This window comes from Polyodon spathula, chromosome 1 (genome assembly GCF_017654505.1).
Source record: "Polyodon spathula isolate WHYD16114869_AA chromosome 1, ASM1765450v1, whole genome shotgun sequence".
In the NCBI taxonomy this organism is placed as follows: Eukaryota; Metazoa; Chordata; class Actinopteri; order Acipenseriformes; family Polyodontidae; genus Polyodon; species Polyodon spathula.
This window is the reverse complement of record NC_054534.1, coordinates 16,186,231-16,213,601: the sequence shown is the minus strand read 5'-3', so window position 1 is coordinate 16,213,601 and position 27,371 is coordinate 16,186,231. Positions and strand designations below refer to the sequence as shown.

General features: G+C 36.1%; 1 protein-coding gene across 1 annotated transcript in view; it reads right to left on the bottom strand.

The window, feature by feature from the left end:
• LOC121315854 (sushi domain-containing protein 1-like) overlaps positions 1-23,196 on the bottom strand; it is a 36,917-nt gene extending 13,721 nt beyond the window's left edge. Inside the window, exons 1-9 of the mRNA XM_041250403.1 lie at positions 22,889-23,196; positions 17,988-18,128; positions 17,502-17,657; positions 15,261-15,440; positions 11,795-11,872; positions 10,545-10,808; positions 6,765-6,805; positions 5,717-5,914; positions 3,879-4,065 (exon numbers count right to left, since the gene is read on the bottom strand). Coding sequence (XP_041106337.1) covers positions 3,879-4,065; positions 5,717-5,914; positions 6,765-6,805; positions 10,545-10,808; positions 11,795-11,872; positions 15,261-15,440; positions 17,502-17,657; positions 17,988-18,128; positions 22,889-22,985 — 1,342 coding nt within the window. The 5' untranslated portion in view covers positions 22,986-23,196. The remainder of the gene's footprint in view (positions 1-3,878; positions 4,066-5,716; positions 5,915-6,764; positions 6,806-10,544; positions 10,809-11,794; positions 11,873-15,260; positions 15,441-17,501; positions 17,658-17,987; positions 18,129-22,888) is intronic.
• Positions 23,197-27,371: the final 4,175 nt, after the last annotated feature.

Sequence of the window (27,371 nt, the reverse complement as noted above, 5' to 3'; positions counted from 1 at the left end):
TTCCCTGAGCAAGCCAGACCAGTATTTTCTTACACTGTGAGCCGCACTGTATCCTGACATGGCCATTTTTTCCACTCACGTTTGCTCATTACACATGTCATTTGCATTTTAATTAGAAAACCTAAACTGAGAATGGAATGCTGATCTGAAGTGTGCACCTTACAAATCATTGTTTACATTCGCCTAAATACAAATAAAACAACAACAGACAATTACAAAATCAGAGATAAGACTTGATACAGACAGAACAGTACATTTTTCTGTTTATTTTTTTCCTAAACTAGTCCTTTCATCTTCTCTGTCGCAGGCAGTCTCCAGGTCCTCTGCAGTTAATACAGTATTTTAAATACAAGTCAGATAGAATAACAAGCCCCAATGCACTCACACCAAAAGAGCTTCTGTTACTTTGCTGTTCTATAAACTGTACTGCAAAAGTAACTGAGCCTATTATTGTCCCAGAATTTAAACCTGCATTTTCCATTCTGTAAAATCAAGGCAAATTAGTTTAACCCTGATTTGATCATGGAAAACATTTGCAATCTGATTTTGCAAGTTTACTCTTAGGTCATGCAAGGTCAAAGTTAAAATACTAATAGACATTTCTGTCAGGATCTGCTGGCGTATGAAATATGTGCAAACAATCCCCCTTTCAAATACTGTACATTTCATATAATGAGTCACTGTAGGAATATTTCATTTGAATGGAAATGGGTGGTCTCTTGCTTCAGAAAACACAGGACTTATTGCGATGACTGGATTGCACTGGATAAAGTTGAAACAGGTTTGTTTTTGTTTAGTTTTGCACATCACAATTAAATGTGTGGTTATCATTTTGTATGTTCATGGCTTCTAGTCAGTTTGTTTAGGTTTCATAACCTTTTCAAAGCTGTAGCCCTTGACTTAAGGTCTCCTTCGTAACATAATTTAGTTGCCATGTGATGAAAGTATGATGATAAGAATGTTAATAAGAACAGGGGCACTGCATTAACCAGACTGAGGATGCTTTCAAAAACTCACATATTACTCTCAGAAATTTCAGCTGCTCAGAGCAAAAGTTTCGACAGACCCAGATCTCAGATCTGAGTACTTCAGAGGAATAATGGCCACACTCACGGATGTCAGATTCAAAATAAATTCTGATAAGTTTGCGGTTTCGCTGATGACAAACGTACACACACGGGAATGTGTAAATTAACAAAATTGACCAAATTGAAGTTCCTGTTGAAGTGTGTTTCATATTTTGCCAATTGTTTTACAATATATATTTCAAAAGGCATTTGAAAACATCATTCTTTACGATGGCTATAAGTGTCTCCTTCTAAATCACATGGATTGTCATATACAGTACCATGAAAAAGTATTTGCCCCCTGTCTGATTATCTGCATTTTTGCATATTTTTGACACTGAATGTTATCAGATCTTCAACCAAAATCTAATATTAGATAAAAGAGACCCTGAGTGAACATATAGCACAAATTTTTGATACTTATTTCATTTATTTATTAAAGTTATGTAACACCCAATACTCCAGTGTGAAAAAGTAATCACCCCCTTAGACTCAATAACTGGGTACACCACCTTTAGCAGCAATAACTGCAACCAAACGGTTCCTGTAGTTGATGATCAATCTCTCATAGCACCGTGGAGGAATTTTGGCCCACTCCTTCATGCAGAACGGCTTCAACTCAATGACATTTGTGGGTTTGCAAGCATAAACTGTTCGTTTCAGTTCCTGCCACAACATCTCAATGGGGTTTAGGTCTAGACTTTGACTAGGCCATTCCAAAACTTTAAATTTCTTCAACAATTCTGATGTAGATTTGCTTGTGTATTTTGGATCATTGTCTTGCTGCATGACCCAGCTGCGCTTCAGCTTCAGCTCCAGCTCATGGATGGATGGCCTGACATTCTCCTATAGAATTCTTTGATACAGAGTAGAATTCATGGTTCCTTCAATGAAGGCAAGTCGTCCAGGTCCCGATGAAGCAAAGCATCCCCAAATCATGACCCTACCACCACAATGCTTGACTGTTGGTATGAGGTTTTTACTCTGGAATGCAGTGTTTGGTTTTCGCCAGACATAATGGGGCCCATGTTTGCCAAAAAGTTATACTTTTGACTCATCTGTCCATAGAACATTGTTCCAGAACTCTTGAGGATCATTCAGGTGCTTTTTGGCAAACTTAGACGAGCATTCATGTTCTTCTTAGTGAGCAGTGGTTTCTGCCTTGCTACGCTGCCATGAATCACATTTTTGCCCAGTATCTTTCTGATGGTGGAGTCATGAACACTGACATTAGCCGAGGCAAGAGAGGCCTGCAGATCCCTGCATATTGTTCTAGGGTTCTTTGTGACTTAATGGATGATTTTACGCCTTGCTCTTGGAGAGATTTTGGCAGGATGGCCACACCTGGGAAGATTCACTACTGTCCCAAACTTTCTCCATTTGGACAATATGGCTCTGACTGTGGTTTGGTGGAGCCCCAGAACCTTAGAAATGGCTTCGTAACCCCTTCCAGACTGACAGGCATCAACAACTTTTTTTTCCGGAGGTCTTCAGGAATTTCTTTTGATCGTGGCATGGGTAATAACTTTTTCACACTTGAAGATTGCATGTTTGATTACCTTGCACACCAAACAAATGAAAGAAGTGCCAAACTTTGGTGTCATTTTTTTTCTCTCAGACTCCCTCAATATACTGCTACAACCCACAAAAAGATCTGACCAAATTCAATGTGAAAAATGTGCAAAAATTTTGAAAATCAGACAGGGGACAAATACTTTTTCACAGAACTGTACATAGAGGGCCAATTATCCAAGTGTGATGAACTTACTTACATTTTTATAATTCACTGCTTACAGCAAGGTTGTTATGACAACTTAAAATAGAAAGTTCTGTACTTCTGTTCCTGTCATACGATGCTGTACAGTATTTACTTCTCTTCCTAAATTCTTATAACCTCTTCATAATCTTCATAGCTTTTGAAATGTCACATTTTTCAATTTGACAGTTTTTCATTAAATATATGGAAAACCACAAAGCAGTATGTAATTCAATATGTTAACGTAACATTATTCAGCAGGTTTCATTCAACTTTATTAAGAGAAATTTGTTCCTGTTATAGAGTGATGCAAAACTTTTGGCCACAGCTATTGTGTCAGCGATAAGAATGTGACAGAGCTGTTTCTAAAACTGACTCAAACATTTCCCATCCAGTGTTTTCTCTTTGATAATATGAATGATTTGATGTTGTCTGTATATAATGGTGTAAAAAGGGCCAAGAGGAACACAAACATTCTATTTGCGTGGCAGTGAAAAGGTTAAACACTCCCAAATATTGTAAACCCTCTTTATTTAGCTCATTCTGGCATGTCCATTTAATTGCTAATTTAAATGGCTCCGAATTACGTATGGCACTGTAGTGTGTGACTGTAAACTACAACACTTTCATGGTATATCATCCATTTTCTTTAGAAAGTACCGTATAACACCAATTTTTAAAATTGAAAATTATGGAAAAGAAAGCTGTGAAAATAAGTGTTTGCAGTAAATAATACCATTTAAACCCAATTTAAGCAGGTGTTATAACATCAGATTCTTGCACCCGGGGTCTACCAATTGATTTCTAAAATGAGACACTCTTACTAATGTCTGTCTTATATCCACGCGAGTGTGGAAGAGGAACAGGTTAATGGATACTGTCTGGTTAAGCTAAATAGAGGTTGGCATGATTCTCTGAGCTCTATTAAAGTCACAGGGGTGCTTTAAACTTATATAATGATAATCTTCACAACAAGAAGAAAACAATAGTTAAGATAATTCTGATAGACAATTGATAACTGAGGCTAGCCCATATGTAAAGTAGTCTACAGGTACCCGCAATGCTTGTAGTGATGCTGGTCCGTATCGAATACCCTGCTGACAGTGCAGTGATGTTGATGGTATAGTTTGTCCCCGGCTGCAGGGTCAAGCAGATTTCTGGATTGTCATCTCCTGAGGTAAAGTTTATTATCCTTTTATCCAGGAAGTCCTTCTGATAGCCCCTAAGCCCCTCCAATTTAAACTGTGATGGGGAAAAAATCATTAGCATATGTGAGGAACATGAAGCAATAACAAATGAATAGAAGTCTCTGTACCAGTACTGGGGTCAGTGACCACGTATTATTTTTTAATAGCGATATAGTAAATCTGCACAAGGTGTTTTTTGTTCAAATGATCTTTAATGTAAATCTGACATTTTTAATTTTTATTTGAACTCTATATATTGTAATCCAAAATTAAACTGCTGCCTTCACTGACCCCAGTAACTGAAATATACATGGTAAATAAAGGAATTGGTTTTGTTTTAAAATGACAATTATTGATCTTTGAGATTAGGGGGTCAAGTCGATCAAATTAACTTCCCTGCAGCGTAGAACTGAAACTTCCCACTCTTAACTTCTGTCAAACTTCCAAGTACTAACTTAAAAATATTACAAGATCGTCGTGACAGTCTTTGTTTACAAATTGCATTCTTTTGAAATTAAGATTAGTAAATCTTGTCATAGACCAATTTTGCTTCAAGATGTCTATATTACAGAATGTAGATTACACATCACAAACCCCATGCACTAGTAGATATATTGCATATAAAGTGTCGCAAAACCAGCATTTTACACAAACAATGCAAGTCCAAGATCAGTTTCCGCTTACATTTGTTGATTCATTTGGTCAAATTCCAGCTTGCAGCCTTTTTGTGCTACAGAACACCTCGATTTGAATCGATATCCCATCTTCTGTGGGCAGTAGTCAGGGCTGGATTAAGGGATGTCGGGGCCCTGCGATGAGCCATATTTTGGGGGCTCCACACATATTATGGTGAATGGTGTTATTGTCGTTATTGGTTAATCAGGCCCTGTGCAGGGGATCTATGCCAAGCCACACTCAAGGTATGAGGCTTGTTAAACAAAAAAATATATATTATTTTTTTCGTAGATCCTTTTACCAGACCAGTAGTAGCATTACATTCAGTAGAGCAAAACAATCAAGTTTAATAAAAAAGGAATTAACTGTCCCGCGCTTCCTTTTTGCTTTAAACTTTCAGTTAAACTTTAGCTATAAAAATAGGCGAGCAAGGGAGAGGAAAAAAAATGTCTGCCAGCTGCAGACATCCACATTTGAATTTCCTTCAGCCTCCTGCCCTCCTCCCCATTGTACAAGTTTACCATTGCCTGCCTTGTAAAAAAGCATACTGTGCACATTTGAGAAAGGACAGGTTTTTAAATTTGTCCCTAAACTGAAAGAAATGAATGCATAAATTGAGCATGATTTATAAATTTACAGTCATTTCATCATACGCGCTCTAGCTAATAAACTAAAACAATCCTGCAGTATGACCACAACTTCTCTACAACTTCCTCAGGAAGCAGCCAATGTTGCTTCTTTGAAAATATCTGGCTGCATGTCACAGGTGATTTGAGATCAGTCAGTGACGTCTTTGTTTGTCTTTTCTCAGCAGTCAGTCACATTGCTGCTTGTGTATTCAGGCAGTGACGTCTTTGTCTCTTTTCGGGCCGTCAGTCATGTTTGTGTACTCGGGCAGTCACCTCTTTTGTTTTAATACATGCATCACTATACTCATTTAAGAGGCAGGCCATATTTTAGAAGAAAAAATTGGTTTAAAAAGTCTTAAATTAGAAGGAATACAGTATTATCAATAAAAGAACCCCACTCACGCTGTACGTTTCCTTTAGTCTGTGTGCTCTCCATTTTAAACATCCTTCTTTAAAATTAAGGTCGCTGATGGCAGGGATTTCTACAAAAAAAATGTAAAGAAATACAAAAGAAAATATTAAAACAAGCACAGAAGTAATTATTTTAAAATATATATTCTGGACCAGGACCTTATTGGGGACCCCGACCTTTATGTAATACTTTTATAAACATAAAACATGCCAAGTCAAGTGTTCAATATTTAACAATATTTTATTCTCAGAATGTTAGCATGTATGAAACAATATACGACTACCCAATCAGAAAGGCATATTAATTTGCTTTTGTTTATTTTGGTACCCAGCAGCACCAATTAACTACAGAATGAATCTTGCTGCACACAGAATATAACTGCAAAAGACTGCTGAACAATACCCCCAAACCTTCCATGAAGATAGTAAGCAATACTGAGAGACCTCTAGTCTAAAGTGGTTGCAGAGTTTGAAAAAGAGACGCCAGCTAAACATAGAAAGCTAATTTTAATTCAACCATTTAAAAAAAAAAAAAACATAATTAAGAGAATAGCAGTACCTGATAAAACAAGGGAGAATAAAAACGTAATTGCTATCCCAATAAGTGACTCACCAATCTGAGTTCTTTTGTGTGGTGTATTACATACCATCAGTATCCACCATGTCAGTTTCCATACAGCCAAAGACATTCACATGAGTTTGTGGTCAAAGTTAAGGCAAGCATTAGGCTCCCTTTATGAATATTACCCACAGTACTAAGCAGGAAATGTATATACTGTATATATAAATGTAGATAATAAACAGTGGGATGGGAGCACCATGTATCTAGTTACCCATATCTATTTATTAATGTGGATTGAAGGAGAAGCATTGATAAGAGCTTTTAGTCTTTGTCTTCTGCATTCCCAGCCACAGATATGAATGCTGCAGTACTGGGTTTCCAGCAAGCCGGTCTTGGTCAGCCTTTAATAAAAATGTCATCTATTTCTGTTCTTTCTGGTCATGTGGTCTAGGCCAGGGTTCCCAAACTTGTTTTTACCTGAGGCACGCCTGTTAAGCTGCAGTAGACATTGTCGCCCCCTATTAGTAGCGCAGGAAAAATGTTTAAATGAAAAGATTTTCAAACCTGTTACACTGTAAATAAACGTAATCTAAAAGGTTCTTTTTTCATATGAATCTTATTTTTTCTTCATTAGTACTTTATTGTTGCTTTTTCATTATATATATATATATATATATATATATATATATATATATATATATATATATATATATATATATATATATTATGCTATACGTTAATTCCATCTATGGTATCCAAAATTGTACATCTCCTAAATGTTTAATATTCCCTGTGGCAGAGGTTAAATTAAAGCTACCTTTGCAATATTAATGTAGCAGTATCCCATTACTCCTCTCTTTGTACAGAGGAGAAAAACATTTCTTCATCCCCTTGCTGGTGAAGCGTCTATACATGGTAAATAAACCACACTACCTGGGACTTGTGTTGGGCTGCAGATCTCTGGGTCGTGCAGCATCATCTGTTGGTAGGCTAGACACCACTTTTCATGGTGGGTGGAGAACCACAATCTGGCTCTAGAAAATATCAAAAAAAAAAAAAAAAAAATAATATATAAATATATCTATATATATATATATATATATATATATATATATATATATATATATATATATATATATGTGTATATATATATATATATATATATATATATATATATATATATATATATATATATATAGTGTATATATATAGATATATATATATATATATATATATATATATATATATATATATATATATATATATATATGTGTGTATATATATATTAGGGCATAAAAAAGTGGACATGATAATCTGTGATATTAATTAAAAAGTACAGCCTATGTCGCTGTGAGAAAGATATACAAAGCAGTCCAATCAAATTTGAAAGATTCTGTTGGTCTGTCCTTGTGAAAAACCCGCAGAAAATGGCCTTTTCTAAAAAGAGGTCTGTGACGGGGAACTACCCCGTCTATATGAATGTGTTTGGAACTGGCAGGGAGGGGGTTAAATTTCTCCCTGCCAGGAAAACATGTGAGAATGTGGCTGGAGCTCTAATTGAATGATTAGTAATTATGGATTAATTGGGCTCCAGCCACAGGGGATAAAAGCCAGGGGAGAGGCCCTAGCTGGAGGTGTTCTTTTGTTTGGGAGTTTGCTTTGTGTTGGAGAGTTTTGTTTTAAAAGATCTGGAACCTGACTATTTATTTTGTAAGCTCATTTTGATTATTTGTGTTTGAACCTCTTTCTGTTGGCCCTTGTGCCTGTTTATTTGATTATTTTATTTAATAAAGAACTTTATTTTTTACTTTACGTTGTCTCTGAGCCTCAGCCCTCTGTCATCCTGTCATAAGGTCCCTGTCTAATTATGAAGACCATTTATCACCACAATGAAACTGCACCTTTTTAAACAGGAGACAGTGCCCATGTGCTGCCCAGATTAAATCACCACTTTAATATTTAATAGAACCAACCACTCCCAACAAAACAAAACCTATCCTGCATAGATGGAAGATTTCTGCTAGAAAGATCATTATTGCAAAAAACAAGCGTAATGTTTTCAGTTTAGCGGAGGTAGTTTCAGTTGCCTGATTAGCTATTTACTGTACTGCTGTGGTTCTGAATTTATCAACAAGCAATCAAAGTATTTATTTTAACCAGGACCTAAATACTAATTTTTAAAACATCATTTCCCACTACCCATAAAACAAAATATTTGTGGCTTTCGAGATGTTACAGCAGGTTAAATCCCTTTAGCCCACTACACCCTTCACTTACCACTACAAATGCACTACTGTGTTTAATATCAAGTAATGTAGTTATGTCCACTGTCTCTAGTGTGTGTAAGTGCAGTATGAAGTGTACTAGTCTTTTAGTGGCTGTGCATTGTTTGACTGCTCATGCTAAAATTGCAGCATAAGAGTGCCCCCTGCTGCAGCCAATTACTCATAACAATCTTGTGCAAAAATGTCAAATTAAAGATTTAAATTGTATTAACTCTCCTATTAGGTTTTGGGTCTATTTGACCCGACTCTAGTTTCCAATTAGCTTAAATGCTATTTTTCTTTTCATTTTCTGTATAATATTTTTGACTTTTCCTAAGTTGGGGTCATGAATTTATACACAGAAAACAGAATCTTTGAGATGTTTCTTTTTTTTTTTTAGAACAGGTCATGTATACAAATAATATTTGTATTATTATCTCTGGAAATAGCTGTACATGTCTGTCTGGAGATATTTATAAGCAAAAAAATAAAAATAAAAAACTATATATATCTACAAGGCAGAGCCTAATTTTCTCTGTCAATACTGCAACAGCATCTCATTGGTAAAGACGTTCCTCTGGCAGACTGAGATACTGTAGTAGGACTCTTCATTTTTTGTGCTCTTTCTTTTTTTTTTTTTTTTTTTTACAAGGGTTTAATTGAGTAACAGCCACATGCATTGCATTGTGACTGTGCTGAGTGAATAACGACAATTCAAAAACTGTCAAAATCCCCCAAAGTAGCAAATCCACCGGCTTTAATACCAGCAAAAATGTTCCATTATACTGTATGTTACCGCCTCCTACAACATTTTTGATTTACATTTACATTTTATGTAATTTCCTCCCAGTCAGAATTCAGACTTTAGAATTCAGGCCAGCCTGAGGAGTGAAATTGAACCAGAGAATTGGGGCTCCCGGCCGAATTGGGAGCCAACACCCTCTCCCCTTATATTTTGATAATGTAGACCTGCCTGCTGCTAAACTATTTAGTTGTTGAGCTTGACATCTCATTACATTACCAAAAAAGATCCAGTAAGACAGGAATAAGAAGTTTATGTTTACAGGAGCAGTAATGTCCCCTATTCCCTTTAGCAGTACATACCCAATGTGCAATCAAGTAAAGCTAAAGTTATTGAAAAATGAAACAGTCATATAGGTTTCAAAGCCACAGAGTCTGGAACTTGTTTGGGAAATTTGCAGGAGAAACAATCACAGGTTTACTGCAGTTCAGAAAGTCCCATCTTTAGCAATTTTTGTAAGAGTTTTTTCTTTCTTATAAGTGAAAGTCCTTGCTTAACTGTACAGCACAGCATTGTCAACAGTTACATAAGAGGGTTGGTAATATGGATTTAGCAAACCATGTGATAACATGTGACTTCAGTTTCAGTTGACAGCAAATGTTTACAAACCAATGAACAGAATATATAAATACTGTCCCCTAATAATACATACGACACCTGACACACACACACACACCTCACAACCCACAATTACTTTGCTTATATGGCAACCAAAGTTTCCATCATGCTATTTTGCATTTATATGTCCAAAAACCAAGCTTTATTTATACCTGGCAGTAAATATAAGTGGGAATTTAAGGTGCTGATATTGTGGTCAGCCGCTCTTCAAATCAATGTTTCTTACATACTGAATTCATACAATGATTTTCAACCCTGGTCCTCATGAACCATAACAATACCTGGACCGTTAGGGGCACTTCATCTTGCTAGTAGCAAATTATCCCATGATAATACTATAAATATTGACAGGTTTGTCAGTTGATTAATGGTCTAACAAATTAAATATCAAATGCCTTTTCATAGCGATCCATTATCCTATGTGCTTGGTTCAGAAACCAACCGCTCCTTAAAGTAGTTCTTGCTTACTGTACACTGCTGTACAGTATATTATGGAAACCAAATTGAACAATCTAAAAAGTGATACATCCCCTTATAGCATTACTACATTTTACCAAACAACATTAATCTTACAGGGACTGAAAAAAAAAAAAAACATTGAAAATACAACTTCTATTGTACACAGTATTGCAAATTTTACAGTGCGATACAAATACCTTTTGCATTTTAGAGTAATATTTTCCCACCGCATGTTTGCTGTACAAACAGAGTAGTTTTTTCCTTCCTCTGTGTAAAATCCTTCCTTGCATTTATAGTAAACCACACTCCCAAGCTGTGAGGTGTTGTCCCAGATCATATCAGTATATTGTACAGGCGGCTGTATTCCACAGTTGATTTCTGTACATTAAAGAAGCAATCAGAAGTTAGTTACCATTTGGATAAACAATGGAGTGTGATGTCATGTGATTTAAAGTGGTATTAATTGGCTGAGAGTAGCATTGTTAGATAAAGTTATGTTGTTACTGTTTCTTTAATCTGAAAGGCCAGGCTTAATTTAAAACAAAGAAGCAAAACCTTAAAAAAAATCAGCAACTAGATATGCAACCTTAAATGATCTTGTAAATGTCCTAAATGTTTTCAAACTTGAAATAAATAAATAAATAAATACATTAAAGAGGTAATTAAAAATGACATGATGAATATAGTATTAAAATACTATTGTACCTCTTGGTAAATCAGCCAGGTAAAAACATTTTCTGCCATTTCTGTGCCTGTGTTGTAAACTAGGCTCCACTGCTGAGATACTTCATATGATTTTACTCATAAAGGTAACCGTATTCACGTTTATTTGTAATTGCTCTTATTTGAAATTGTTCTTATATATTTATTATATTTAATACTTGCTCTTAATGGAATTTACTCTTATAACCATTTTTTTTTTAAAACTGCTCTTAGTCATAATCGCTTTCAAACGTTATTTACTGTATTTATTTTCTCACATTTGAATTTTCTCTTACATACTACTGATTTTATTGTATTTTATAACTGCTCTTATCTGTAATGTGATATTTTGTATTGTCCTTTTTTGTAATGTGATACTTTGTAACAACTGTAAGCTGCCCCGGATAAGGGCATCTACTAATAAATAAATACTTTATTATTATTATTATTATTATTATTATTAATAATAATAATAATAATAATAATAATAATAATAATAATAATAATAATAATAATATGTCCTCTCTTGGCTAGCTTTCAAAAAGTGGATGAGATGGCCTTCATAACTGACAAACAATCTCCACTCTGCATTTAGTACCACAACAATTACCCAATTCCTTTACTTGTCTTATGCGGTTTGCATTTGATAAATAGAAAAATACCTTTACAAGTTAGAGTAATATTCGCCCAGAATCCGTTGGCTGTACAAACACAGCGATTTTTTCCTCTCTCTACAAAAAATCATTTTTTACATTTGAAATAAACCACACTCCCAAGATGTGCTGTTTTCTCCCACAGCATGTCAGTATGAGATCCGTGCGCTGGCACTCCACAGTTGATTTCTATATGTTGAAAGCAAGTATTAGTAAAGGGAATAGATTATGTAAATTAAATTCAAAACACTCAAAAATGACACACTTGCATGAGTTAGTTAGAGTAAACTGGCTATCTGATTAGTTTAATCTTATTATGCATACAGATTTTTGTAGGCACTCACAATGAACACAACGGTTGAAAACTGTCACAATTTACAGTGATTGAGCCTACATTTAAGCTCCTGCCCTATGCCCATACTCGACATACACAGTAATAATAACCATACACTGAAGTTCTACAACTCATATATCTATCTATCTTGTAGCAGCACTGGTTGCAAAATATACCTTTGACATTAAGAGACTGATGTAAGGACAGGCATAGTGCAAATAATTGCGCCTGCAATATCCAAATTACCTAACGGCCTGGCAATTATTGTGCACTGTGGCCTATGTAAGCTTAAGAGCAAAGCAAATTACTCAACACACACAAATAATGAGGGTGGCAATGAGCGCCGCCTGTGCATCGGGTTATTTAGCGGCCGCCCTTACAGCCCAGAGGTGAGCTGAGTCAGGAGTACAGAGAGCAGTAGGCGCTGAATGAGATTTTTGGAGCACGAAAAACAAACCAAACAAAAAAGTATCAGAGGAAGGGTAGCAAAGTCCTCTTGGTGAATATAAAAGGAAATAAAAGTTTTCTGTGGAGAAGCCGAGAGTCCTTATGGCTGAAGTCACTCAGTATGAAATTGCTACCAAAGCGGCCATATGTTCCTCTAAAGTGGAGAGAGTCAATGCTGCCAGTGTTACCACAAGGACAGTCAACCAGGTGATAAAAAGGTGAAATTCAGCTATTAGGTCTATGATGACCTGCGGAGTGAGACAATAATGCCTTACCACCACATCCTCCAACATCCCAAACAAAGTGGCCCTGGGTTTGAATATGCAGGGTCTTCTCCGTCTTGCCCTTCTCCTTTGGTTTTCCTGCCTGTCCTCAACAAGAGCCAGGCGTTGCCACATCCGGAAAAGTACCACAGCAGCCATCCTGAGGCCAATGACAGGACTCTGAAGGTGTGTGGTTTTATACTGCTCTTAATTACTCGCTTCTACAGTGGTTTGCACCTTGTAAGAGGAGTTTCAAAGTTTTTGGAGGATCAGCAATTGCCCTGGTGTAACAGAGTCAAGAATGCCCTGTTCACATTTATTTTACACTGTTATGTTATTATTTTTATAATTTTATTTATTGATGATTAGTGAACGCTTTATGTTGTCTGACACTTTATAATTGATTTGTATCACATTATGTTGGCTTCTCCACTCGTTCTCCTTGCACGTAGCCTTACATTAGCCCCTAATGAAAGCCCCGAGGAGGAGTTTCCATGACATTGAAAATATGAAGCTGATTTTAAAGAAGCTATTTTTAGGCTTTTCAGACTTCCCCTCCTTAATCCTTGTGTTTGTTAGCTTTCATATAATTGGGTCATGCGATCAATCTGCATTTACACTATCTCTGTTCTTTAGAAGAAGCAGTTAGTTATCTATCAAGAGAAAAAATAATCATGCCTACAACCTTATGAGAAATACATTCTGAAAAGCTTTGAAGAGCACTTTCTTTAAACTAAAGTGTGTCTTGCATTTTATATTTTACCTTTGCAAAAAAGCTGCATCCTTGTCAGGATTAAACGATTCCCTTTCATGTGTTACTGTGTATCCTTCAGCGCAGTTAAAATCTCCAGGCAGATTTTTGCACCGCCCTCCTTCTCCACATATACGTCTGACCTAACATACATCAGTATCTTAAAACAAACAAAAATCCACAGTGAACAATGCAATATAAACTCTACTGATGAGAGGAAAGGAAGATTGATCAGAGCTTCACATATTTATTTTCAACATGAGAAAGTCATTTTGCAGAGGAATGAAATTTGACTATATGGCCAATTACGAAAAAAAAAGAGTGCATGCCTTTTATACCTATGAAAAACCTACAAAAAGAGTGCTTTCTGATGTCTTACTCCCTGGCTACTTCAATATTAAAAGATGGTACCAAACATAAAAATACATATAAAACTTCAGAGGAATGGTAATCTACAACATTTGAATAAATTACCAAGCAACAGAGGTTATAGAAGATATATTCTAATGCATTTTTGATAACTGAATCCAGTGTTAGTTTAGTTAGTTGAAATGTAAATGTAACATGTAGATAACCCAGGTCCTGATTATAATTGAGGAATGAAGGCAACACAAAAATACAACAAGGTTTGACAGCAGGAGACAGACAAATACTATTTTAGGCTTTTCAGACTGCCCCTCCTTAATCCTCATCTTTGTTATCTTTCATTTAAGACCATTTTTCCTCTTCCAGCAAAATACAGCACAGTAATGCACCTTCATTTCTCGAATACCCTGTATTGTTCATTATAATTTAATTCACAATAACATATTAATATGAGCTTAATCGGGTTAAAATAAGTGGTGTTAATTCAAATGTAGTTACACATGGACTCAATTATTATTTAGTATTGAATTCTAATGAAGTAATCACATGAACTGTCATTATGACCATTGCCAGTTTTGTTTGAATACATCTTGTATGTGATTGTTTAGAACAACATTGTATGATAGAGGTGTAGAATTTGAGTGCTGCTAATGAATTGACCACTGGTTATGTCTTTCTTCCAGTTCAAACCATTTTATACCAAATTATACCCTTTTCTATCTAACAAAAACAGTAGTGTAGTTTCAGTCATTTAGATTCAGGTATTATTAAAATGGAATTTGATTATTTTTTCAGTTACTCTGAAGATCCCGTTTTGAGCTCCAACAGTAATAATGTTCATCTAGACCACAATCGCAAGGCACAACAGAGGGCTGTAAACAAATGATATTATCAGGGAAACATTGGAGGGTGGTGAATTCATTTATAAATGGTAATTATACCAAAAATGCGATACATTCAGACCATCATTGACTGTTGTAAAACTTTAGACTGTAGACAAGTTTAGATTGTAGACAAAAGCAGTGGCAAGGTGGTTATTTTTACACACTGATGAAAACGTGTTATCAGTTGCTATGAGCAGTTTAATACTTCTTCTCAATAGGTAGGCATAGGTACCTAGAGTATGGCATTAATCTTACCAAAGGGAGACTGCCTATATATGTCTACACCATATATATTTTTTGAAGTTCACCCGTTAAAATTGATTTTTTGCTACATCAAAACTTCAAAACACACCAATACACAAACTGCACAAAATGCACATACTGTACAAAATTAAAAATGTCAAAACCATGAATGAATTAACAGATTTACCTTCACACACCAAACTGGGACCTTCCCATTCTCCCCCTGCGTTACATAAGGTCGTGCCATTTCCACTTTTCAAGACATACCCTTGGAGGCAACTGTATTTAACTACACTCCCATAGCTTGTTCCAGTTGCTGAAAGCAGGAAAGCATGTGGAATGATAGGAGGGGAACCACAATCCACAGCTGAAAACATAAAATAAAATGTTGAATAAGAAAATGTAATGCTCCATAGTAGTGTTATTAATCAAAACAAGTTTGTCATTATGCACTCAGAATTAACTAGTATAATTTACATACATTTTTTACTATTCTATCAGTAATATATTTGATTGTGACTTTTGTGATGTCCATCAGCACTCTATTTACAATCCCATTGCAAATCTGTTTCAGGGAGAAAAAATACTTTCCCCCAGTTCCTAGGTCAACCATTAGTGATCATTTTTATAATTCTCTTGCTAAAGAAATTCCACCTTGCTCAAGCTGATGGCTTTAATAAACATGCCATTGATACATGATGGAACAGTGATACATGATGATTAAGATCACATCTCATGGGAGAATAAACAGATCACAAAGATTCAAATTCAGACAGTAGAAAGGTACAGCAGTACAAAGCTATGCCCATGGGTAAATGTGTGCCTGCGAGACCTGAGTGATGTGCCAGTGACATAATCTTGAATTCAGCAATAGTGATGTAGCAGTAGAGGACCCAAAGCCATTACAATATCTTGCTCTGTGCTCCCAATCTTTACACTTGGGTCATGTGATCAATTTGCATTTACAGTATCTTGTTCTTTAGAAGAAGCAGTTAGTTATTGTGACAGTCTGGCTGAGTGGTGACGTCAGAACCAGGAAACAACACAGTCAGGATGGATGAGTGAAAGCGCTGCTGCATGGTTTATTAAGGTATGGACAAGTAAAAAGTTTGAACAAACAACACAAAAAAACACTTCGTAAAATAAAACGGTACAGTAGCCAAACGAACAGACAATGAACCGACAAACGAGTGGACGAACAGACACCAACAAGTACCGTGCTGGTTCTCCAGCACATAGCAGCAATTGTTAAATATAATATAAATCTTCTCCTCTCTCTCACTCGTTTTCCAACCACCAAACACTCAACCCCAAATAAGTGAAGACGTGTCCCTCTTATGCAGCTGTACAGAGACTTGATTGCTAATCACACAATTGGAATCTCTGTACATCTGCATGGGAACTAATTTGTGCCCTTCCCGTGTTTCCATACAAATACCCTTTTAATTTGCACGTGAAGTGATTTGTGCCATCCTTGTGTCAAACTACAAATTACACTTTATATCACCTGTGCTCATAACCCACATTCTAATCTGTGCACTATAAACACCAACATTTACCACTACATACAACATAAAACACAAAAATACACACAGGCAGGGCATATTGCCACAGTTATCTATCAAGAGAAAAAAATGATCCTGCTTACAACCTTATGAGAAATACATTCTGAAAAGCTTTGAAGAGCACTTCCTTTAAACTAAAGTGTGTCTTGCATTTTATATTTTACCTCTGAAAAAAGCTGTTCCCTTTCATGTGTTACTGTGTATCCTTCAGCGCAGGTACAGTTAAAATCTCCAGGCAGATTTCTGCACCGCCCTCCTTCTCCACATATACCTCTAACCTGACATTCATCAATATCTTAAACAAACAAGAATCCTCAGTAATCAATACAATACAAACTCTACTGAGGAGAGGAGAGGAAGATTGATCTGCCCTTCAAATGTTCATTTACAACATGAGAAAGTCATTTTGCAGAGGAATGAGGTTTGACTTTTGCCAGATTTGCCAGACAAAAGAATGTATATGTAATTTATACTTTAAGGAAAACATGTGGACCCTACAAAAATAATTCTTTCTGATGTCTTCCTCCCCCAGCTACTTCCATATGAAACTATAGTACCAATTAACAAAAAAACACATTCAGTTATTTAGAGAGTGTGTCAGTGTAGGGTTAAGTGCAGTTTAAATGTAAAAAAAGCTATTACTAGTTAATATTAAGCAGTAGTTGTGCTGCTAGCTATGTTTTCTATCAATACTATCATAGGTTACTTCAGAATGTAACTGTTGCTATCAGCAGTATGTTTAAAAAAGATTGATATAAAATAACACATGTAATGTTTATGGATAAAAATGTTTGTGTTGCATATGCTATGCTGAATTCACTGCAGTGGTCAGCTTTATCAATAAGACTCTTTAAGCCACATACCATTACAGTAGGTTCCGTCATTTGGAATGAACGTGGCCAATCTGTTGGAGGGGCTGTACCCACCCAGACAGGTGCAGTAGAAGCTCCCATACGTGTTATAGCAGGCTGTGTGTTCACCACAGATGTTGGTGGCACCAATCTGGCACTCGTCTTTGTCTGTGTAAGAAGAACAAGCTGTACTGTTCTGCTGCCAATTTAATTGTACAGGGTGATTAGAAAGTAAGTTTACCACATCAATGTTATGGTGCTTTGATGTGGTAAACTTATTTTCTAATCACCCTGTATATATAGTCTTATAAGATACATGACAAATACACAGTGCACATCTCTGTGAAATGATCTGGTGATTTTACCATTTGGCTGATCCCACCAAACCTGTGTATCACTGTCACATTGTTCGTAATTCCTATAATAAGGTTTTTCTAAAACAAAAAAATCCAGTGGTTTAGTTCAGAGTCTTTGAAAGAATGAAAAGTAAAGACTTACCCTGGCAATGTGTCCTCCCATTTCCTACAAACCCATACATGCAGTTGCAGACCATCCCACCACTGCCATCTGTCTTCTTGTCACACGTAGCATTGGCATGACAAGTGGCACAGATGTCTATGGCATCACCAGTTGATATGGCTTAAAAAAGCAGAGAGACAGTTTGATTGTTAATCTATATCTATTGGTTATATATATATATATATATATATATATTATATATATATATATATATATATATATATATATATACACACACACACACACACACACACACACACACACACACACACAAATGACAGACGTGCTCAAATTTGTTGGTACCCCTCCACAAAAAACGAAGAATGCTCAATTTTCTCTGAAATAACTTGAAACTGACAAAAGTAATTGGCATCCCCCATTGTTTATTCCATATTTAATAGAAATCAGACTTTGCTTTTGATTTTTTATTCAACAGAATATTGTAAGTAATAAAACAAATGAAAATTCCAACATATTTAATAGAAATCAGACTTTGCTTTTGATTTTTTATTCAACAGAATATTGTAAGTAATAAAACAAATGAAAATGGCATGCACAAAAATGATGGGACCGCTAACCTAATATTTTGTTGCACAACCTTTAGAGGCAATCACTGCAATCAAACTTTTTCTGTAGCTCTCAGTGAGACTTCTGCACCTGTTAACAGGTAGTTTGGCCCACTCTTCCTGAGCAAACTGCTCCAGCTGTCTCAGGTTTGATGGGTGCCTTCTCCAGACTGCACGTTTCAGCTCTTTCCATAGATGTTCGATAGGATTCAGATCAGGAATCATAGAAGGCCACTTCAGAATAGTCCAGTGTTTTGTTCTTATCCATACTTGGGTGCTTTTAGCTGTGTGTTTTGGGTATTTATCCTGTTGGAGGACCCATGACCTGCGACTGAGACAGAGCTTTCTGACACTGGGCAGTACATTTTGCTCCAGAATGCCTTGCTAGTCTTAAGATTTCATTGTGCCCTGCACAGATTCAAGGCACCCTGTGCCAGGTGCAGCACAGCAGCCCCAAAACGAGCCTCCTCCATGTTTCACTGTAGGTATGGTGTTCTTTTCTTTGAAAGCTTCATTTTTTCATCTGTGAACATAGAGCTGATGTGACTTGCCAAAAAAACTCCAGTTTTGACTCATCTGTCCAAAGGACATTCTCCCAGAAGGATTGTGGCTTGTCAATATGCATTTTAGCAAATTCCCGTCTTCTTCCATGGAGCCCACTTTCGCTTAAAAAGCGACGGATGGTGCGATCAGAAACTGACGTAACTTCACCTTGGAGTTCAGCTTGTATCTCTTTGGCAGTTATCCTTGGTACTTTTTCTACCATTCGCACTATCCTTCTGTTCAATCTGGGGTCGATTTTCCTCTTGTGGCCGCACCCAGGGAGGTTGCCTACAGTTCCATGGACCTTAAACTTCTTAATAATATTTGCAACTGTTATCACAGGAACATCAAGCTGCTTAGAGATGGTCTTGTAGCCTTTACCTTTACCATGCTTGTCTATTATTTTCTTTCTGATCTCCTCATACAACTCTCTCCTTTGCTTTCTCTGGTCCATGTTCAGTGTGGTGCACACAATGATACCAAAGAGCACAGTGACTACTTTTCTCCATTTAAATAGGCTGAATGACTGATTACAAGATTGGAGACATGTGTGATACTAATTAAAGAAACTAATTAGTTTGAAATATCACTATAATCCAATGATTTATTATCTTTTCTAAGGGGTACCAACAAATGTGTCCAGGCCATTTTAGAATATCTTTGTAGAATAAGCAATAATTCACCTCTTTTCACAGCTTCTTTGCTTTATTCTATGACATACCAAAGGCATGCAAGTATACATGATAAAATAGCTTTTAATTTCATAACTTTTCAGGAGGAATGAAGCATTATTTCAATGAGCTGTAAGGGTACCAACAAATTTGAGCACGTCTGTATATATATATATATATATATATATATATATATATATATATATATATATATATATATATATATATATATACAGTGCCTGGAACGGGGACTGGGGACTGGTTAAGAGCAGATATGAAATCTGAATTACAAATGGTACATTGAAATTTCATTCTGTTCGATATTTTATTTTAAAACACTTAAACTCAAAATCAATTATTGTAAGGTGACATTGGTTTTATGTTGGGAAGTATTTTTAAGAAAAATAAAAAACTGAAATATCTTGCTTACATAAGTATTCAACCCCCACACATTTATATTTGGTAGAGCCACCTTTTGCTGCAATAACAGCTTTAAGTCTTTTGGGGTAAGTATGTACCAGCTTTGCACACAGTGTTGGAGTGATTTTGGCCCATTCTTCTTGGCAAATTTGCACCAGGTTGTTCAGGTTGGTTGGACGACCCTTGTGGACCGCAATTTTCAAATAGTGCCACAGATTCTCAATGAGATTTAGATCAGGACTTTGACTGGGCCACTCTAGGACATTCACCTTTTTGTTCTTGAGCCACTCCAATGTTGTTTTGGCATTGTGCTTGGGATCATTGTCCTACTGAAAAGTGAATTTCCCCCCCAAGCTTCAGTTTTTTAGTGGACTGAAGCAGATTCTCTTGCAGTATTTTCCTGTATTTTGCTCCATCCATTCTTCCTTCAATTGTAACAAGATGCCCAGTCCCTGCTGATGAGAAGCATCCCCACAGCATGATGCTGTCACCACCATACTTCACTGTAGGGATGGTGTGTCTTGAGGCATGGGCAGTGTTGGGTTTGCGCCACACATAGCACTTTGAGTTTTGGCCAAAAAGCTCTATCTTGGTCTCATCTGACCTCAAAACCTTTTCCCACATCGCAGCTGGGTCACTCTCATGCTTTCTGGCAAACTCCAGACGTGCTTTCAAATGGTACTTTTTGAGTAATGGCTTCTTTCTTGCCACCCTCCCATACAGGCCAGTGTTATGTAGAGCTCTTGATATGGTTGACTGGTCCACCATTACTCCACTCCCAACCACTGAACTCAGTAGATCCTCCAAAGTGATTGTAGTCCTCTCTGTGGCTTTTTTCATAAGTTTCCTTCTTGTTTGAGCGCTGAGTTTTGAGGGACAGCCTTTTCTTGGCAGTGCCTGGGTGGTGTGATGCTGCTACCACTTCCTGATTATTGATCCAACTGTGCTCACTGGGATATCCAAACACTTGGATATTATTTTGTACCCTTTCCCTAATCTATGCATTTGAATTACTTGATCTTTAACTTCTGTAGAATGTTCTTTAGTCTTCATTTTCCTTCAGATTCACAGCCTTACCAATGATCCTTCAACAGTGGGGTTTTTATCCAGAAAATGTGACAGCAACTTTAATGGTTCACAGGTGGAGGCCAATGGTAAGGTAATTATGTCCTCGTTAGGGCAATTTCTTTCATCGGTGCAAACTGGGAGCTTCCACAGCACAGGGGTTGAATACTTATGCAAGCAAGATATTTCAGTTTTTTTTTTCTTAAAAATATTTCCCAACATAAAACCAATGTCACCTTACAATAATTGATTCTGAGTTTCAGAGTTTAAAAATAAAATATCAAACAGAACGAAATTTCAATGTACCATTTGTAATTCGGTAATATGAGAGAATTGGTCAGGGGTCTGAATACTTTTGCAAGGCACTGTGTATATATATATATATATATATATATATATATATATATATATATATATATATATATATAATATATATACATATGTCATTGACCACAAAACTTGCAAGCCCTTAATCCCAGGTAACCTGTCTAAGACCTTATGATCAGAAGTAATATCCCTTAGCACCAGCAGATCAATGTAAAAAAATAGAGGTGAAAACATAAAATGATAAGCTTCACTGATCTCAGATTTTGAGTAGAGTATTCATTTTCCTACAGTTTTTACCCTTCTAAAGCTCATGGGAACCTTAAAACAAACATACTTCACAATGGCTTCATACACAAAAACAATGACATGTTTAATCACAATTTGATAAGCAATTCTCCAGAGACTGCATATGCAGAAATGTCTGAGATGAAATGATGTATGAAAAGATATATCTCCTATCTGATATTCATAAAAACCTATGCTAGTGTGACATACCTCCACTACAGTATTTCCCCTTCACAGGGGACTTTGTGCTCAGCAGGAAATAATCACCCGAGATTACTGTAATTCCTTCTGTGTCAATTATTTGTGCCAAAGTACCCTAACAATTTTTTACCCTATTAAAAACATATATATATGAAAAACATTCATAAAGTATTCTTTCTCAGATGCATACATATATTTTATTGTGGCTACTTATTTTATAAACTGCAGTACCTCAGATAAACAAAAAAATGGCATCTCTACCAAAAACAAGCCTTAGACTATGCAAAGATTAGTATAATTGCACATTACTAGAACTACACTAAATACACTGTGATGTTAGAATGACATGGATTTTTTTATGTTTAGATAGAATATATATAATAAATTCAGAAGTAAAAAGGGTATACTGGTATATTAATTAAATCCAGTACCAGTTTCCTTAAAAAAATTGAAGAAATGCTGGAACAAGTGCAAGGGTGAAGGCAGATTTTCTGAAAGGAACTCCACCATTTTATTGGTTTACAACTAAAAATAAACAGCAAGTGAATTATTATTCTGAGCATTACCTTGCTAGTTTTATTGCTTTCAAGCTGTTATCTACCATTCAGAAAAGCTGCTTTTGCACATGTTCCAAAATATGGTCCAAAAACTAAATTCTGGTGTAAAACTACAATGATTTCAATATGACAATACCAAACATAAAACACAATGAAGGCACAAGCTGAGGTATCTGTCTGCTTTCCTACAAATGTAACTGTAATACACAACACTATTATAAGGGGTTGTCTTTAAGTTTTCTCACCCTGACCCTCTTGTACTCTTGTGAACATGAGAAGCAGAAGCAAGGCAAAGCACCCCTCAGCACTGCTCCAGAACATTCTGACAATATTCCTTTTCATTTTGTTTCAGCTTCTCCAGAGTGGCGTCTCTTCTTTTTATCCGCACCTCAGACCTTTTCCTGTCTGCTGTCTTCTCACTTCTGACCAGTAGTGATAACCGGGATTCGGAACAGGCTGGAAAAGGTGGTTTTCAAAAATGAGATTCCTCGTCTTTCTGGTGTTGGAGGGGAATCTATCTAATCCATGGTTCTACCGATCGCACTAGTGGATGCCCTCCTGTTGACTTCTAAGCTTAGACCACAGTCTCACTGATAAAGTGCTGTGTCACTGGCTTAGACACGATAACAGCTATATTTGGTCTATTAGTATATAAGAACCATCAAGCTCCTTATATATATATATATATATATATATATATATATATATATATATATATATATATATATATATATATAAAGCTTTTTTTACTTAACTCCAGACATTGAGATGGTAAGTCATTGAAAAAAAGTGATGGTGAACTTTACATTTAGTTGTAGATTAGATCACTGATGACAATAGATCTAATGGTCTTGACTAATTAAGCCAATAATTGGTTCAATTACATAACTGAGAGATTGGTTAAAACCAGGAGTCCCAATAGATCTCCAACACCAAGGCTGGAGACCACTGACCTAAACCTTGCCTTATTAAACCAGGCTTTCTTTAAACAATCCTGGTCCTGGAGGGCCAGTGTCCTTCTTGGTTTTTGATCATTAAATTAATTGGACTAATTAAGCTTCTAATAAGCACTTAATTGGTCCAATTAAGTAATTTATGGTACAGTTGGAACACAAGCCTTCCAGGACCAGGATTGGAGACCCTGCTGTAGAATAATTAAATTGATCCCAAAGTGTGCGTATATATATATATATATATATATATATATATATATATATATATACTGTATATAATATAGTGCTATCATGTAAAAAATTGTCAAACTGAACAAACTTTTTTTTACATTTACATTGCCAGTGGCAACGGCAACAGCCATGGAAGAAGATAATAAACAGAACAACCTTATCTGACCATTAACAAGCTTTGCAGTGTCACACCCACTCTTCACTTGTGTACAAAATACCAGCCTTTTTTTTTTTTTTAAATACAGTACATGCTGGGAATGGGAGATTAGAAAGAACCTGCCAGTCAAACAAAGGATTGTTGCTCAATAAAACATTTTTTAAAAATGATCAGTTAATCTGCCTTTGAAACAGGGTTCGGGGAATCTAAACTTATAAAAACCAAGAGCAGGGCATGTCGTTGCCAAATATTTAATAGACGTTCTACAGATGACTTGTATTTCTAAAAGCAATATGACAGAAACCATAGTTGTGTCTGAGAATTAACCCCATTCTTGGATACAGGGATAGACTTGCCGATGTACTTTTTAAGTCTTTTATTCCTTGAACTTTTTTCACATTTTGTTGTGTCAGTGCCTCAGAGTTTCATGCATTCAAATGAGGATTTTTTCCACTTATCTACACACCATACTCCACACTGTTAAGGAAAAAAAAGGTTTTATTGAGAAAAAAATTATATATTAAAAATACCAAACTGAAAGATCATAATTGGATAATTCTCCACCACCCTGAGTTAATACTTGGTGGAAGCACCTTTGGCAGCAATTACAGAGTCTGTTGGGATAGGTCTTCCTTTACCATAAAGTCCCACTCTGATGAGGCAGCGTGGAACTCCCAACCATTTCTGCTGAGGCAGCGTGGAACTCCCAACCATTTTCTGATATATGAACTGTTTAAAGCTTCCAGCTTCTCAACTGTTGTCAAGGAAACCTTGTACACAATCAGTGGCCACAACAGTCTTGGCAGTAGACCAAACTGAAAGCATCATGCGCTCACCCTCTCTGCGTCTTACAAATACTCGCCGGTCGGATCCAAATATTTCAAATTTTGACTCATCGTTCCATAAGACCAACTTCCACTCCTCAAACGTCCAGTTTATGTGTTTTTTGGCCCAGACAAGTCTCTTCCTCTTATTCTGCACTCTTAACAATGGTTTCTTTGCAGCAATTCTTCCTGTTAGGCCAGCTTCACGCAATCTCTGAATAGCTGATGTTGAAACATTTGTACTTCTAGTAGCATTTAGCTGAGCTTGTATTTCAGGGGCAGTTAATCGCCGATTTCGCAGATTTGTGACTCGAATTAATTTGTTCTCTGATTCTGAGGTCATCGTTGGCCTGTCTGACCTTGATCAGTCCTCATGAGTGCCAGTTTGTTAAAATAGTTTGATGGTCTTGGCCACAGCAGTTACAGACGCTTGCAAAGTTCTTGCGATTTGTCTTTAAGATTGATCTTCATTTCTTAAAGTAATTACAGACTTTTTTTTGTATTTTGCCATTTTCTGCTCCCTTACATTCAGGAATGACAAACGTGCCGATGCTACCTATATTTATAGTAATCATGGACCCTCACCTGTTAGCAATAATTGGTGACAAAAGGTCAATTAGGTAACATGCTAGTTAACTCAGAAAACATCTAACAAGGACACTTTTATACTTAGTGTTCTAACACAGTGTTATACACATTTCAGTATTGTAACTGACTTGGGTTTCAGACTGAAATCCCCTTGCTTTGGGTGACCATTTCATTGACATTGACAAGATTTACAGTACAAGGTTGTCCTGGAAGAAAACTTGCTTCCTTCTGCTCTGACAATGTTCCCCAAGAGGATTGGTTTTTCCAGCAGGACAATGCTCCATGCTACACATCCAGGTCAATCAAGGTGTGGATGGAGGACCACCAGATCAAGACCCTGTCATGGCAAGCCCAATCTCCAGACTTGAACCCCATTGAAAACCTCTGGAATGTGATCAAGAGGAAGACGGATGGTCACAAGCCATCAAACAAAGCCGAGCTGCTTGAATTTGTGCGCCAGGAGTGGCATAAAGTCACTCAACATCAATGTAAAAGACTGGTGGAGAGCATGCCAAGATGCCAAGAAAATCAGGGTTATTCCACCAAATATTGATTTCTGAACTCTTCCTAAGTTAAGACATTAGTATTGTGTTGTTTAAAAATGAATATGAACTTATTTTCTTTTCATTATTCGAGGTCTGACAACACTGCATCTTTTTTGTTATTTTGACCAGTTGTCATTTTCTGCAAATAAATGCTCTAAATGACAATAGTTTTATTTGGAATTTGGGAGAAATGTTGTTAGCAGTTTATAGAATAAAACAAAAATGTTCATTTTACCCAAACACATACCTATAAATAATAAAACCAGAGAAACTGATAATTTTGCAGTGGTCTCTTAATTTTTTCCAGAGCGCGCTCTCTCTCTCTCTCTATATATATATATATATATATATATATATATATATATATATATATACACACACACACACGCACACTTTCTATAGAGTAATAACAGAACATGACTGCATTTGTATTTCATGGAATATCACTATTCCCTGTAGTCATTAATTTGCATGTTCATCTCAAACACAAAAATCATACTATTCATAGAAGAAAAAAAATCTTAGCAGTGTTTGTTTAAAACGATAATAAAAACATATTTAAATATTTATTAAGTGTTCAGATTTAGTTTTAGTAAGAAGTTGCGACTCACAAAATCTTTATCTTCTTGTGAAAGATTTATGTTCATTGGATAGCATTCCCCTTTGAACTATCAATGACTGAGACCCAAAGAAATCAACTCCTTCATTTTAGAAAACAGTAACAACCGATGAAAAATCTACGCACATAATGATGTTCAAAAAGTCTGCAAGAGGTTATATGTGCTGTATGGTTTTTGTTTATACGGTTATAAGAGGGTTCCTCTTGCATTCCGGTTATGATCAGACTTTCATGAGAGTAAGCTGCCTTAATGAACGGTGGGTAAAGGGCATGTGAAAGACTGTGGATGACAGAGAACATAGTAAACTAGGTAAAGAAGCTTGCTGTTGAATTATGCCTTGAGATATAGTCCTGTATGGTATAATACTTCAAACAGCTGTGAGTGATTTCCAAATTAGGAAGGTTAAAAACAAGGTGTAGGTAGGAACAAACAGCTAGAAAGAGGAGACACAGAGATTACCAGACAAGGGAACCCCAGAGATTACCAGACAAGGGAACCCAAGATAAAAAGACGAGGACACAGGAAAACTGAAGAAAGTACAGATGTAATGACATTTATTAAAGGCATGCTACAATTAAAATCGGTTAGGGAAAAAAAAGCAAAACCAAAAATAAAATAAAATCAAAAAGTTTAAGTAGCAGTAGTAATAATATTAGTAGGTAATATACAAAAATGTAAAGAAATGGATCTTACAAAATACAGAAACGCCACTCAAATATGCACTGCACAATTAGAAAATGTTTCTTTAATAATTCATCTTCTTGTTTTCTTTTAAATAACAACTCCCCTCAATGTCACATAAACTGCTTT